This window comes from Aphelocoma coerulescens, chromosome 15, assembly GCF_041296385.1.
Source record: "Aphelocoma coerulescens isolate FSJ_1873_10779 chromosome 15, UR_Acoe_1.0, whole genome shotgun sequence".
NCBI lineage: Eukaryota > Metazoa > Chordata > Aves > Passeriformes > Corvidae > Aphelocoma > Aphelocoma coerulescens.
The window spans coordinates 7387008-7400772 of NC_091029.1; the positions used below are offsets into that span (position 1 = coordinate 7387008).

At 40.7% G+C, this 13765-nt stretch overlaps 1 protein-coding gene across 8 annotated transcripts in view; it reads right to left on the minus strand.

The window, feature by feature from the left end:
* The window catches only part of ZDHHC8 (zinc finger DHHC-type palmitoyltransferase 8), a 116836-nt gene extending 105803 nt beyond the window's left edge, over positions 1-11033 (minus strand). For 4 of the 8 annotated variants that reach the window (XR_011155384.1, XR_011155386.1, XR_011155385.1 and 1 more), the window contains exons 1-2: positions 10795-11033; positions 6755-7787 (exon numbers count right to left, since the gene is read on the minus strand). Coding sequence is in view for 3 of the 8 variants with exons in the window: in XM_069030624.1 (XP_068886725.1) it covers positions 6755-7059 (305 nt within the window). In the remaining 5 variants the exon portion in view is untranslated. Of the gene's footprint in view, positions 1-5837; positions 6069-6754; positions 7990-10794 lie in introns of those variants that run through there. The other 4 variants (XM_069030628.1, XM_069030625.1, XM_069030626.1 and 1 more) reach the window with 4 other exon arrangements.
* Between the last annotated feature and the right edge of the window lie 2732 nt (positions 11034-13765).

A 13765-nucleotide genomic window follows, 5' to 3' on the forward strand; every position in this document is an offset into this window, starting at 1 on the left:
AGGACATTTCTTTGTCATAACAAAAGTAAATATTTTTCAGAAGCTTACAGACATGACAACTGAGATGACTGAGGTCACCCAGGCAAGCGTTACCTCTTCTGGATTGCAGGTAGAGTGGACAGGAAAAACCTGCCATTAAAGATGCATTTAACATGGAAAATGTTAGAGTATCTCAGGAGGCCAAACTGCACTGCTTGAAATCAGTATGTGACTGTGAAGTCAGTTTTAAAATTCACCTGAATAAACTGATCCACGCTTTTTTTGCACATTCTTCTTCCCCTGTATAGTGTCACCTGCATGGCTGTCAGTAAAGCTGCTCCCTACCAGTTCCAGCGATTTCTCAGTTTGGCATACAGAAAGCAAAAACATAAAAGAAAAATCAGAAATACATTAATATTCCAAGTAGTGAAGAATGGTGTGGAAAGAAAATTCAAGGAGGGTGGAATTTGTTCCTTTTCATAATTAGCATTACCACTATTAAATGGACCCCTAGCATGGCTAGAAACAGACAAGGTAGAGGGGCTTTGTACTCCAAAGTTTTCAGAATGCCAAGGATATCTGATCTGACCATCTGGTTAGGATGGGGGGGAGGTGTATTTGTGGAGTGGCAGTGTTTCCATGTGCTTTCACACACACCACAGCACACCTGGAACTTGTGGCATCACACAGCACAAGCAACTGCCACCAGAGCTCTCCAAATCCACAAGCAGCCTTCAGCAAGTTATTAGGCAGAAGCCAAACTGTAAGAAGGATGTAAGACCACACTCTAAGGCAAAAATCATGCTGTCCAGCAGCATATCAAGATAAAACAATTTGAGCTACAATTTTATCTTTATTTTCTTTGTTGTGCATCTACTTTTCAGCATTCAGTTCTATTTCCTCTAGGCTGGTATAAAACACACCTGTGTTACAGATGAAGCTCCATACCGTCTGTAATATACATTTCATCATTTGTTCTAACTGAAATCAGAACACTGAACTGGCAGAAGTGAGTATCTGCACAGCTGGAACTAAATACTTTAGGCAAGGAAAACATCTTTGGATACAAATCAAATTCACTAAAGCAAAGGTGATCTTCTATTAGCTTGACCTTTGCTAGTGACTAAACAAACCCAAGTCAAAACAACAGACCATATTTTTCCCTTTTTGATCTGTGAACACTAGCAACTCATAGGAGGAAAAGATCTATTGGACAGTTCAAGAACTCTAGGTACACATTTTTTTCATTATATATATTTCATATTATATTCATATTCATATTATATTTTCATTAGCTACCATCCAGGATGGTTACTATAGTTTTGAACTTTAAGGTGCTATTACCTGATTATTTTAAGGCTGTTCCAGTGCAGGATCAGATAACTGCAGGAAAGGGGAACTGCCTATGATTTAAGAGGTGAATGCATCATAAGTGCATCTGGATTCATGTATATCTGACTACAGAAATGCTGAGTCTTTCTAGTTCATTAAATATAGTAACATGATATACAAATGTGGGGGGAGCACCAATTTTTCTTTAAATATTCATCAATTGAAGCCAAGCTTTCCTCCCTGTTAAGGTAAATCCAGGAGCCCTGCTACGGAGCACAGTCTACCAGCCATTCTTCCTCCTTCTGCCATCTGAACAGCACAGGTTTAGCTATTTCTCTATTTTCTTTCGATCCCTACTGCGACTTCAGTTTCTCTTCAACACCAATTTATCGCTCCTCAATTTTTTCCTGAAGGTTATTGGTATTAGACTCCCTGTGCCACAGACTGCATTACAGTGCCAATTGCAGATGTCTGTGGTGTATATCTATGATTATCTCCCATTATGACTCTTAAGAACAAAGTTGTTCACATCTTCAGTACTGACTGAATGCGTTTTCACCTTATTTGCGCTTTCACTTCACCCAGAAAATTACCCATTTTATTATCCCATTTCAAAAGATAATATACAGCAGTGTTACTACCATTATATCATAGATGTAGTGGCACCTAGACCTTTGTTATGAATTACATGTTTCTACTGTATTTCAAAGGTGCTCAAGAAGCTGCATGCTACAGAAAATAGTCTGAAAATGGGTATTTTATCAGAAACGTCAGGCCTACAATATTCAGTGAGAGAATGATGAGCTTTTTTTTCCTTACTCAAATGAGCCACAGTTTCCCCTTAAAACCATATGCTTTCAGCTGGCTGTGTAATCTCCAGACACAGGCACTGCAGCTGCAGAACTAACTCAGAAGTTCTCAGCACTAACTCCTACAGTAAGTAGCCAACTTAAGCAGGTGAAGAGAACTATTAGCTCCAGAATAATTATAGAATCATTTAGGTTGGAAAAGTCCTTTTAGATCACTGATTCCAACTGTTCACAGGTGACATTCTACTTGCTGACAATTAAGCGAAATTCTCTGTTAATACTGAAGGTGCAGAACCTAAAATAAGGTGGCAAGTTCTTGAAACTCAGGGTCTTTGAATGAATTCAGTTAGGTTTACAACACAGCACTTGGTAGTCCAAGGCATAAGAACCCAGAATTCACTGAAATTGGTTAATTTGTTATTTCTAACAAAAAGCCTTATGAGAAATACAAAGAAAAAATGATTTTGGTAGAAATAAGTTCAGGTTTGCCAGGACTGAATCACTGGATTCGTGCTATGTTAAGAAGAATTGGTTCTTCCTTCATTACACCGTTTGATTTGCTCATATAAGTAAATTAACTTAATCATTCTACACAACATTATTGATATGTTCCTTCATAATGCTTAGAGTTAACGCTTGTTTACTCTCCCACTGTGACAAATCAGACCACCTACTCAGACACTGTATTTATTACTGAAGGAACACACATGGAGTGCTAAAAGCCTGTGATAATACAAGTGCAATATTTAGTTGCTTTTCCAGGCAATAATCTTGATAGCTAAATAGTTTAGTTCCCCCTCATAAAACCAGAAGAAATACAGCAGTGATACAGTGAATCGTAAATGCTTAGCTGAGGAAAAAGAATAAAGGAGAATCTAAAATGGAATTTTCCTAAAGTATAACAGTACCAGCGATCAGCACCACGAGGAACTAATAGCGGACACCGTGTATTTCAAACACTCTTTATGTGCTGCTTTTTAGCAAAGGTGTTTGGAAAAAAAGTTAAAAATAAAGACCACATTGCTAAAAAGCTAACCCCGGCCTTCAAGTTCAAAGAGCTTTTCATCCAGCAGAAGACACTCATAATGTGTGGCATGAGCCCACAAACATGTCTCAGGGAAAAGCCAAGTCAGAGCCTCTGTTTTCATACGTGTTACTCAGAAATGTTTCCAGTGCCCTAAAAAGCTTATTTTTTTCTATTCAGTAAGTGGTTTAAAACCAGTTATTATTCAGTTTTTCCACTGCACTGAAGTTGCTCAAATCTCTGCCACCCTACTGAGGTGATCTGCACCCAAAATTTGATAGAAGTCCCATCCATCTTCAGTTTCATGTGTTTATACACAGGTTACTTCATTAAGAGACACAGCAGCCTTAGAGTTTAATGACACAAATAAGGAATTAATAAATACACACGTAAATCTGCATCTGATTAAGTTCTTGTGCTATGACAAGCAAGCATGGATTGTATCAAAAGCACCACTCAAAACAATTTTAGGCCAGTGTTTCAACTGCTGCATCTCAGAGCTCTATCCAACATCAAACGAGTTGTGCAAATCAACACACCTGAAAATTCAGGTCTATCTCAGCCTTTAATAACATATCACAACAAAAAGATCTTCAGGAGACAAAACACTGCCTGTGGAAGAAGATAAAAAATGGAAATGCTCAGGAAAGGGGAAAAAACCCACTGCCACACAAAAGAAACTAATCTCATGCATATGGCTTGCTTTGATTCCACAACAAAGATAGATTTTACTAAAACTGCTCAGCATGAAAAACAACACCAATCCCATACAAATTCATCTGAGTATTTTTGAATGGACAGGACTTCAGATTCTGCCTGACAACAGTTGCTCAATTATGTGTTACTTTTATTACACACAAGACTTGGCAGCAGCAGAGAACGTATGTCTGGGACAATCCTTAAAAAATTTACTAACACTTCAAGATACACAGGCCAAGTTACAATATGGAGAGATCCTCAAAATACTTCATTTTGCATGTAATTATTCACTGATAACAGAGGGAGCAGAGCGAAGTTTCAGACTCAGTAATAGATTAAAACCGATTGCTTCTTCCGTACCAATTGTAAAACGAACATCTCAGTTGATGTCCTGCTGCCAAAAGGATGTTTCAACAACAACTGTGTTACCAGGAAAGTCTTACATCACTAAGCAATTTGTAGCTCTACACTGGAAGTATCCTATGAAAACAAACATACAGCTTCCAAAACAACCTTAGCATAAATCCATTTCTCAAGCAGCCGGAAAAATAAATGCTGGCATTAAGGCCCCTTTTTTTTACCATTTAATATTCACCACTCCAGTGTCAACCAAGTTCATCACAAAAGCCCACTTCTGTCCTGTGTTTGCCTATGAGCACCAAACTATAATTAGATGCCCAAATGATGAATGATAGGCCGATACTTGTACTAGCTCTTGAGGCTTGACCAGTTCTTGAAAGAGTGTAATATCCTGAAAGGATTTACCCGTACTTCATATGAAATGCATTGAAAACAAGCAAGGAAAAATCAAGGCACATTAAGTCAAGAGCAAAACTCAGTGTCAAAATCTGTTCTGATTTAAGAAACTGTTAGACAAAACAACATTTACATTTTATTCTGAATTCCTACATTGACATTACCATACCAGTGACGAGCATTTTGAAACATCGAGAATCATATCACAGCCAAACCACGAAAGATAATGACACAGACACATACTCCCACTCTTATAGAGCCTTCTGCTTCCAACAGCTTCACTGAGCTAAGTTAAAAAATAGCAATGGCAAAACAAGGAAAACAGAGTTCTAAAATAAGTGCAACAATAAATCTTAATATGCAATAGCCATGTTTTCACCTTCCCAAAGGCAGCTTAGTCAAAGCTCCTTTCAGAGCACAGTTTTGTAGCATCTCTGGAAACACCGACACCTCTGCAGGGAGGGTGCCGCTAAACGCACAGGAAGGGTTAACGAGCTATAGAACTCGAGTGTATAGAAAGGGAGAGGAAACAGCCAAAGCACTACAGCACTCACATATTAATATAACTACAGGAGATCTGCAAGCCGACAGCCACAGCTCCCTTCTGCATTTAAGGCAGAAGGGAAGGAGGGAAGAGGAAACAGGGGAAAAGTTTCCTCGTCTTTCCGTCAAGCAAATGTAAATTTGTTCATTAGCTCCTCAATCTTTCAGGAACAGTTACATAAAGATATGTAAAATCAGTAATCCTTAGAAAAGGATTCCTTCCACTTCAAAAGGCTGTGCCGGATAAACCCTGAGACACGCGAGAGATTGACGGCAGAGGCCAGCTCTTCCTCCTGAAGCACAGAGAGAGACTCCAGCCAGCTGAGACACAGGCTGGATCCACGCCTGTCGGCACCGGGGAGGCTGGGGCTGCATTTCCCTCCCGTACACCAGCCCTGCACAGACGGGCAGAGGGGCTGCGGGGCTCTGGCATCTCTGATGCACACAGCCGGCAGCTGCGGGAGGCTGATGGGGTTTTACGTGCCATGAAATGGTGGATCTGACTGTCAGGCACATTTTATAATAGGGAGAGATCGTGAGCCTCTGCAAACCAAAGCCGGGCAGGGATAGCAAGAGGCAGGCGGGGAGCGGGACCAGCAGAGGCAGGGCCTGGAGGACTGTCAAGCCCAGCCGCCTCCCCCCGCCGGGCCGGGTGGCCCCAGCCCGGGCCCCCCCTCCGCCAGAGCGGTACTTACGTGAAAACAAAAAATAAAGTAGTCGAACCCACTAATAAGGCAGCTGCTGTGGAGACCGGGATGTATTTAGTAGGTTTAAACCTCTTTCCAGTGCTGCTGGGCATCCTGTAGTTTACACATCACTATGTAAATCCAACCCGAGAGCAGGGAGCCGGGAGGATGCGGGTCCCTCCGGCGCGGGGAGAGCGGGACCCGGGCGGCTGGGAGGGACGGGAGAGGGACGGGAGCAGCTGACCTCCAGCACAGGAAATCCCACCCACACCGCCCAGCCCACTCGGCTGATGTCAACCAGCCCCTTAAGGTAGCGCTGCGGGGAGATGGGAGCGGGGCGCGCAGGCAGCGCAGCCCCGCGGAAGGGCGGCTGGTGCGGCAGTGACGGCCCCGGGGCGGCCGAGCCTTCGCCGCTCGGGTCTCCCGCAGCGGGGCAGCCCCTGCGGACAGGGGTGTCTAGTTCTAGCCTCTCTACAAGAAGCTCCCCCTCCCCTCCCCCCCGAAAAGAAAAATGGCAATGAACTGAGCTCCACAGGGCGCTGTGTGGGACGCTGAAGCTCCCGTAGCAGCTCCCTGTGCAGCGGGGCTCTAGAGGGGGCTGCGGGCACGGCACCGCCGCAGCAGCCCCGGAGCGCAGCGGGGTCCGCGCAGGGAGCGGCTCCGAGCGGGGCCCTGCAGGACAGGGCGAGCTGCACACGAATCCTGCCTTGCTAGCTCAGGGAATAAACCCTACTTTTCATTCTGCTACAGCCAGAGTCACAGTGTTAACGGAACTGCTGCACTCTGCCAAATGTAACTGATTCCAAGATCCATAACTGAGTGCAAGCATAACTGAAATTACACTATAGTCTGTTCTTTAAAAAACTATCCATTAGCATCAGGAGGCAGACCGAAGAGGTAATTTAAGGTAACAACAGCAAGTTCACCGAATCGGCTTTCCCAAGAGCAGTGTGTGAATGGCTCCTCTGTTCACACTCGGGGGCACCGCGCAGCAGCTCGCCTCAGTCACAAGGACACCCTCCGATGGGAAGAAAGGTTCAAGGCCGCTTGGAAGTTTAGAAATCAAGACCAGGAGCTGCATGCATCTTGCTCCCTCCCTCCTGCTTTCTTTCTCAGCTAATCCCCCTTTTGCAGCTGCCAACATGCAGATAAGTAACCTCTGCCTAACACAAAAGCCACATTTGCAGCATCTGCTGGGTGTTGTTAAAAGCAAGCTTGCCCTAGAAGGCATACACTGCAGCGCTGTTCTGTAAGGATATTCATAATTTCTCGTTTTAAGAGACTTGATTAGTTCCACAGTCCTAGAAGTCTTAAGAACAGAACAAGTAAAACCCAACCAAAAATCTGTAAGGGTCCTCAGCTTTGCAGTTTGCAAACTGCCAACCCTCCCCCCAAACCAAACAAAAACTAAATTTTGAGCATCAGCTTTAACAAAAGCAAAGCCAGCAAGTTCCAGCCTTAGGACATATGGCTATGTGAAATCTCAGCTTTTGCTAACAACTGCCCTGCTTAAAAAAAAAAAAAAATCTTATCCAAAAGGGACTAAAGCCAGAAGGCAACTTAAAATGATCTCCAGAGTTGGATTTTAAGGAATGGGAAGGACAACATCTACTGAAAGTTAGTTATTTTTGAATGCTTGGGGGATTGAATGTTTCATTGCTTCACTACTCCTTGTCATGCTAGCTTATTAGAATTAATTATTCTCCAACCCCTTGTAAGTAATCAAAAGGTCAACAGTTTTACACAGAATCAGGCTCTGCATACTAAGCAGAAAGGCTTCAGGTGCAGCTACATGAGCATGTTAAATCAGATCAAAGGCACACCTGGGAAGCAAATTTCTCCCATCACCATCACTTACCAGGTCTGATGTGTATTGCTGAGTGGTCTTCAAGGAGCCAGCTGGGTCCCTTTTCAACAAAACTGGGCTGGAAGATCCATTTCAGGAGCACACCTAATGTTCTGGGCCACAAGTTAGTTTAGCACCACTTACTTGACAAAAGCAGAGACTTCATCACTTACATCAGTTTAATCATCTTCTTCCTTCCCACTCAAGCAACAGTCTGGGTGAAGAATTTTAAATGCAAACAGAACTCTGACTAATTTTTCAGTGATATTTTTATTTTAATCTGGAAAATGTTATCCTAAGCAACATTATAGACTGTTTATGAAGTTTGGTCAGCATCCTGTAATGGATAGTATGAGAATTACTCAAATGCATTTTTTATGTCTTGAAAAATAGTAAAGAAGTTGTCTCCCAAGTGACAGTCATATCTGCATTTTTAGCATGGACCTGCAAGTTTCCTTTCTAGGTGAGCCACAGAAACATCCTGCCAAGTTTCTAGCATGAGCTGGTAAGCAATAGGCACAAGTTCATTTTAAGACACATATCTGGAGTATAAAGATTTATTTAAATTTCGTTATTTTTAAAGATGAAGCCTTTCTGGGACAGTAACATTCCTTCATGTGAATAGAGGAGTTATTCTTAAGGAGACTATGCCTCCTCTGCACCTCATTATTTTCAGTTGTATTTTCCCCTAAGGACTCTTTCCTCCATAGAAAGTCTGCTTCTCAAAGACAGCTTTGCAAGTGGGGAGGATTCAGCACTTCTGCTCGTTCCAGCCTTCAGAATGGTTTTCCCTTCATCACTCTGACACACTGATGCTGATCCAGTCTCACTGTATCAGCCCCCACTTATTGGGCCAATCTTTCAAGCCATTCCTGTTCTGAAAAGAGGCTCTCAGCAGCAAGCAACTTCGGCTTTTTTTTTTTAATATCCCAATCACACAACACTTCTCTAGAGGGAGACTAAAGATAACTGAGTTATCAGGACACAAAGAATTGTACCTTTCATAGCCACAAGAAGAGGTGCATCTCCAAACTGAACTGATCTTAAAGATCACTGTGGCAGCCTGGTTTGAGCTGCACAATCATCCTGTGGATCACGACACCTGTGCTGTGCAGTCATGCAGACACAGCATTTCCAAAAAACAGCTAAGACATTTCATTTTACAAGGCTACAGTGTTATGCTGAATTGGGCTTTGGGATTACTTTTTTCTGGTGCACATTGCAGATTACCTATCAGAAAGCAGTGATTTTCTGTAATTTTGTGTCCAACAGTTCCCACAGTTCACCTCATTTCCTTCCCACTAACACTCCAGTTCTCAAGAATGCTCTGTTTTCAAGCCAGCACAAAGCACTGTTGAGCAACACTCAATCTCATTATTACAAGCCAAGTATGTTTAAAGCAGTCAGATGACTTTACCTGTCAAACACTAAGGGTGTCTGAGGAGGACTTGACTAAAGCAGAACAGGCATGTCTCAGAATTGCTCTCCTGGAACACCTTTATTTCAAGGACTGCAGTTTCTGGATTCACACTACCTTATGAGCATGCCAGAAGATTCTGGCAGCACTGAGGTAAACAGCAAAGGCAGCATGAGTTAGGGAAAGATTTAATGACAAAGAACAAGCACAGCTACAAAGAACAATCTAAAAATAATCTAGCAGAGCATGGCTAGTAATTGCATGTCTTGTTGCAAGATTTTACTCTGAGGTTTTACCCCAAAGGAGGAAGGGCCAACCACAGAAGTTGTGTTGGAGCCACATGGCAGGGTACCCCTTTCAGAGCTGGTAAGATGAAAGGAAACTCACAACAGAGCAAGAATCAAGAAAGCCATGCAATTTTCATATCAAGTCATGGCACTAATTTTAGCTGGAAATCTTAGATACCTGATTAAGAAAATTCTTTTATTTTGCACACTTGAAAGTACTGAAAATCCCTGGAATATTTATTGGTCACTTGCAAGTTAGCTCCTAGCTTGTATTTGCTGTTGCCATTAAACAGTGACCACAATAAATAATTATACTTTTCTTACTACAACAAATGTAGTTGCCAGCCCTTGTAGTATTTGTGACCTGCAAACTGTTCAGGGTCATTGGGAGAGCCCTCAAGGATCACCAGTTCGTTGTATAGTAAAAGCTGGTTTTCCCCTCTAATTTGCAGTGCTCAGAACAGAGACATCTGGATCATCTTGTGCTGCACAGTGCTGCCAGAAAGTCCAAGCAAGTGCCAGACAGTTCTAGGTACGAGCCAGGCCTAGTAAGTTACCCACTGGAACTTCAATTTGACAATTTTCATCTAGTTGTTCATTTCTTACCAGAAAAATCAAGAAATTATTGCCTAATGATGACTTTTCAGTAGCCTTAACAGATATACCACAAAATTTTCTAGATGATTCCAACAGATATTTTTCATGGGATGGCTTTTGCTCAGAACAGAACTGGAGTATTTCCCAACAGCAGTGACGAGGCATGTCAAGTTTCATTTACTATGAGACTTTGGTAACTCTGCAGACTGATTCCTAAATGATCCCCACAAAAAACTACTTACATCAGAATGAGGAAGACCTCCAGTTTTAAAGATTCACTAACCATCCTGTTTAAAACCATTAGTTAAGTGCAATTCTCCTCCTCTAGAATGAAATATCACTCTAAATGATGCTGCTGAAACTCTGCAAGCCAACGGTGTTCCTAAACCAGCAAACAAGATGTTAAAACTGATAAGCACTATTTATATGAAGCAATGTTAACTTTAATTATAATAGTTAGAATAGTCTTGAGAAATATCCTCCAAACATACAAAATATCCAGTCATTTTAATGTCTAATCCATCTTTGTTGATGTTTACAATAGCCATATTTGCTTTTATGGAAAAACATAAATGAACTTTAAACTACTTGAAATGAGGCCAGCCAGCACAACATGAATAGGCAAGAGCTCATGACACCATTAGCTTCGCTGTTAGGTCATAAGGAAATTGCACATCTTGATACAACAGTTCATATCTACAATACAGTGAATCAGCTGATGTCAATTTGTAGAGTCAAGACTGATAAACAACGAGCTGGACTTTTCCAGCTTGAAAGCTGGAAACATGTTTAAGACTGTAAAGCTGGTGAAACACTTACAGTAGTCAGACACCTTCCACAAAAGAAGTTTGCTGCACTGTCGGTTTCTCACGCTTCACGTGTCGGAGGAAAATAACTTTTCTGGGATGGGACTGTGCAACTACACGAATTTATTGTTTAAAATAACAAACGCATCAGTCGAGACCTGAGCTTTTACAACACCTCCGAGTAATGGCGACTAGTCACAAGATTTAGGGTTACATCGTAATTTATAACTTTCTAATCCAATAGATACTTAAAACGACACTTTTGTTTTAGATTAATGACCTATCACCTGTGGCACTTCTCACTGCAATGCAGCTTATGTTTTGACCAATAACTTCTCATGTCACGTACACACAGATGTCTCTCTTATACCATCTAAATTCTTAACTTAAACTATATAAAATCACACTATTATATTTTAAAACCCTTCACCAAAACACCCAGTGTACAATTTTACTTATAATGATAGGAACACAAGTTTGTAATCCTGTTGCTTAAAGTCCACAAATCTCTGTCAATTAAGCCAGACCTAGTCTCTTCCAGGGTTGTAAATCAAAGCCTCCTTTAATTGCAGGAGTTTCTACTCCTCTGTCTCCCACACTGCACGTAACATCTGATCCAGATTTGTGCCAGCACCTTCTTTGTACTTAAAACATTACATTGGTGTCACAGAAATACACCCCACAAACATTACCTGTACCATTAATACTTTACAAAAAAATTTTTCTACAAATGTAATTTATTTATGGATCTGATGTATGTTGCATTTTCACTAAAGCAAACTAGTTTGACAAGTCTTTCAAATATGAACAGGTCTTAAGTCGGTGGTTGGTGTCTAATGTGACTTAAGTGGACAAAGATATTCCATACTTAAATTTGCATATTATAGAAATACAGTGGGCATAAATCTAATACATAGCTGTAGATACTAACACTACTCAGCTCTTAAATATTAGGAAGATTTTTGCTCCTGTGCTTGTCAGTTTTCACAGCCTCAAGATTTATTTCCTTATTCTTACTTGCTCAAGCTGCTTACTTCAGAAGCACCTTGTTTTCACATGCACTAGAGTCTTGACAAATCCCTTACATGTAGAATCCATTCTACAGCTGATCACTTCAAACTTTTCTTCATCAAGCAAACCACTTCTGATCTGTTGCAGTTAAGTTTTCCTTAGCTCCTTACTCTGAAAACGATACATTGTCAAAGATTTAGCTAAGGTTGGTAAAAAACTGGTAATTCCTCTTCTTTCTATTTTAAAGAGTAATTCTAGCTAAATCTAATTAGGAAGACCTTTAAAATAGATCCTAAATAAACCATCATAAAATAAAATCCTTTATACACACCTTACTGAACTAGTGTAAGTTTACACATGAACTCAGCAACGTAAAAACACTTTGAAATTAGTTTGGCTAATCAAAATTAAGGCATTGGCTTGCCATGGACACCTCAGAAAATACAGCTTACTAGAAACAACCTGGAGCAGCCAGGACAGATGGGCGTCCTGGGAACAGGAGGGCATAAATAAAGACAGTAAAGGGAAGTTAACTGGAGAGGTTTAGAGTTGTTTAAATAACCACCCACTGTTTAAGGACTTGGCACTGAAAGCCAATGGCAATTTGTACAGATCAAAAACCAGCAGGGCAGTTTATAATGTAATCTCCACCGTTGTTTCCATTTCTACACAAATATGTGCAATTTAATATTACTAAGGTGTCAAGCTGAGTTTTCTGAACGCTCATTCGGAGTCTTTTCTTTAGAGAAAAGTTTCTAGTAACATTTAAGTTTTTCACTGAATTATGTGAAGGAATGCACTGAGATGGAGCAGCACAAGGCCCAGCATTGCTGAAGGGCGTCAGAGTTCAGCACAACTCATTGTGATCCACACACAGCATCCACCAGAGGACACAACACTCTCAAAATGGTAACAACACTTAGCAACAAAATCCAAAGAACTACTCAGACTGATTTTTTTTTCCCTTTACATACAGCTACTCCTTAAGCACATTGCATCAAAATTAAGAATTTACAACATTCTCCTATCTGCATAGCGTTGAGAAGAATTTTAATTTTCTGAGCTTTTGGTATCACTGAGAACTTGTGTTTGATACAAGCTACCTTATTATACAGGAAAAAAAAAATCTACACTTAGTGTTAAAACAACAAATTAGGAGTGTTTGCAATTTGTGAATGAGAGATTTAGTATCATTAATATAAACTTACTCCTGGAGGAAAAAAACCCCAACAGATTAGTGTAGTCTTCAAAATGATTAACATGGAATCTAGAGAGAACTATTTTGAATTAATTTCTATAATAAGTAGACTTCTTTAAGACCTGAACTACCTGTTAAGAAGGTATTATTTTGATGCTTGTCCAAAGTTAACAATTTCCAAGTTGAATTCATCACTCAGGAGTCCTCAGACATTCATCCATTCAGCATGTACACACAAACCCATCAAAGGCTGGGTCACTAAGCCTGGCTATATAGCATCTTTCTAAACCTGAAGCAAGCAGAAAATTTGTACAAATTGCAGACTTCAGCACCCAACAATGCTTTACTAACCCTACTGTATTTTCCTTCTTTACCAAACATGGAATAAAACTTTAAAAAAATCTTCACTTGGCAGCCTACCTTACCTGTAGGAAAGTTTAATCATTAGAATGACTTGCACAAAAAAAAAAAAGGTCTTATTTCACTAAGATAATTTTAAAAATACTTACTGCTTTTTAATGTGTAGAACAGCTAAAGCAACCAGAATATTGACTGACCATCCTTTAGTTTAGAGGACTAAAATATTCTTCAGCCCAATATTACCCAGAGAAATGATTTTACTGAGTGGTCTCTCTTAACTTTGCTCTTTGAGACTGCAGACTTGCAAGGAGGGTTGCAATCCATGAACTGTAAACACAGATCAGTTAACCTACACAGGAATGGAAATGTCTTGAAGTCATTTAAGGATGCTGAAGTAAGAGGGGAAGAGAGGGTA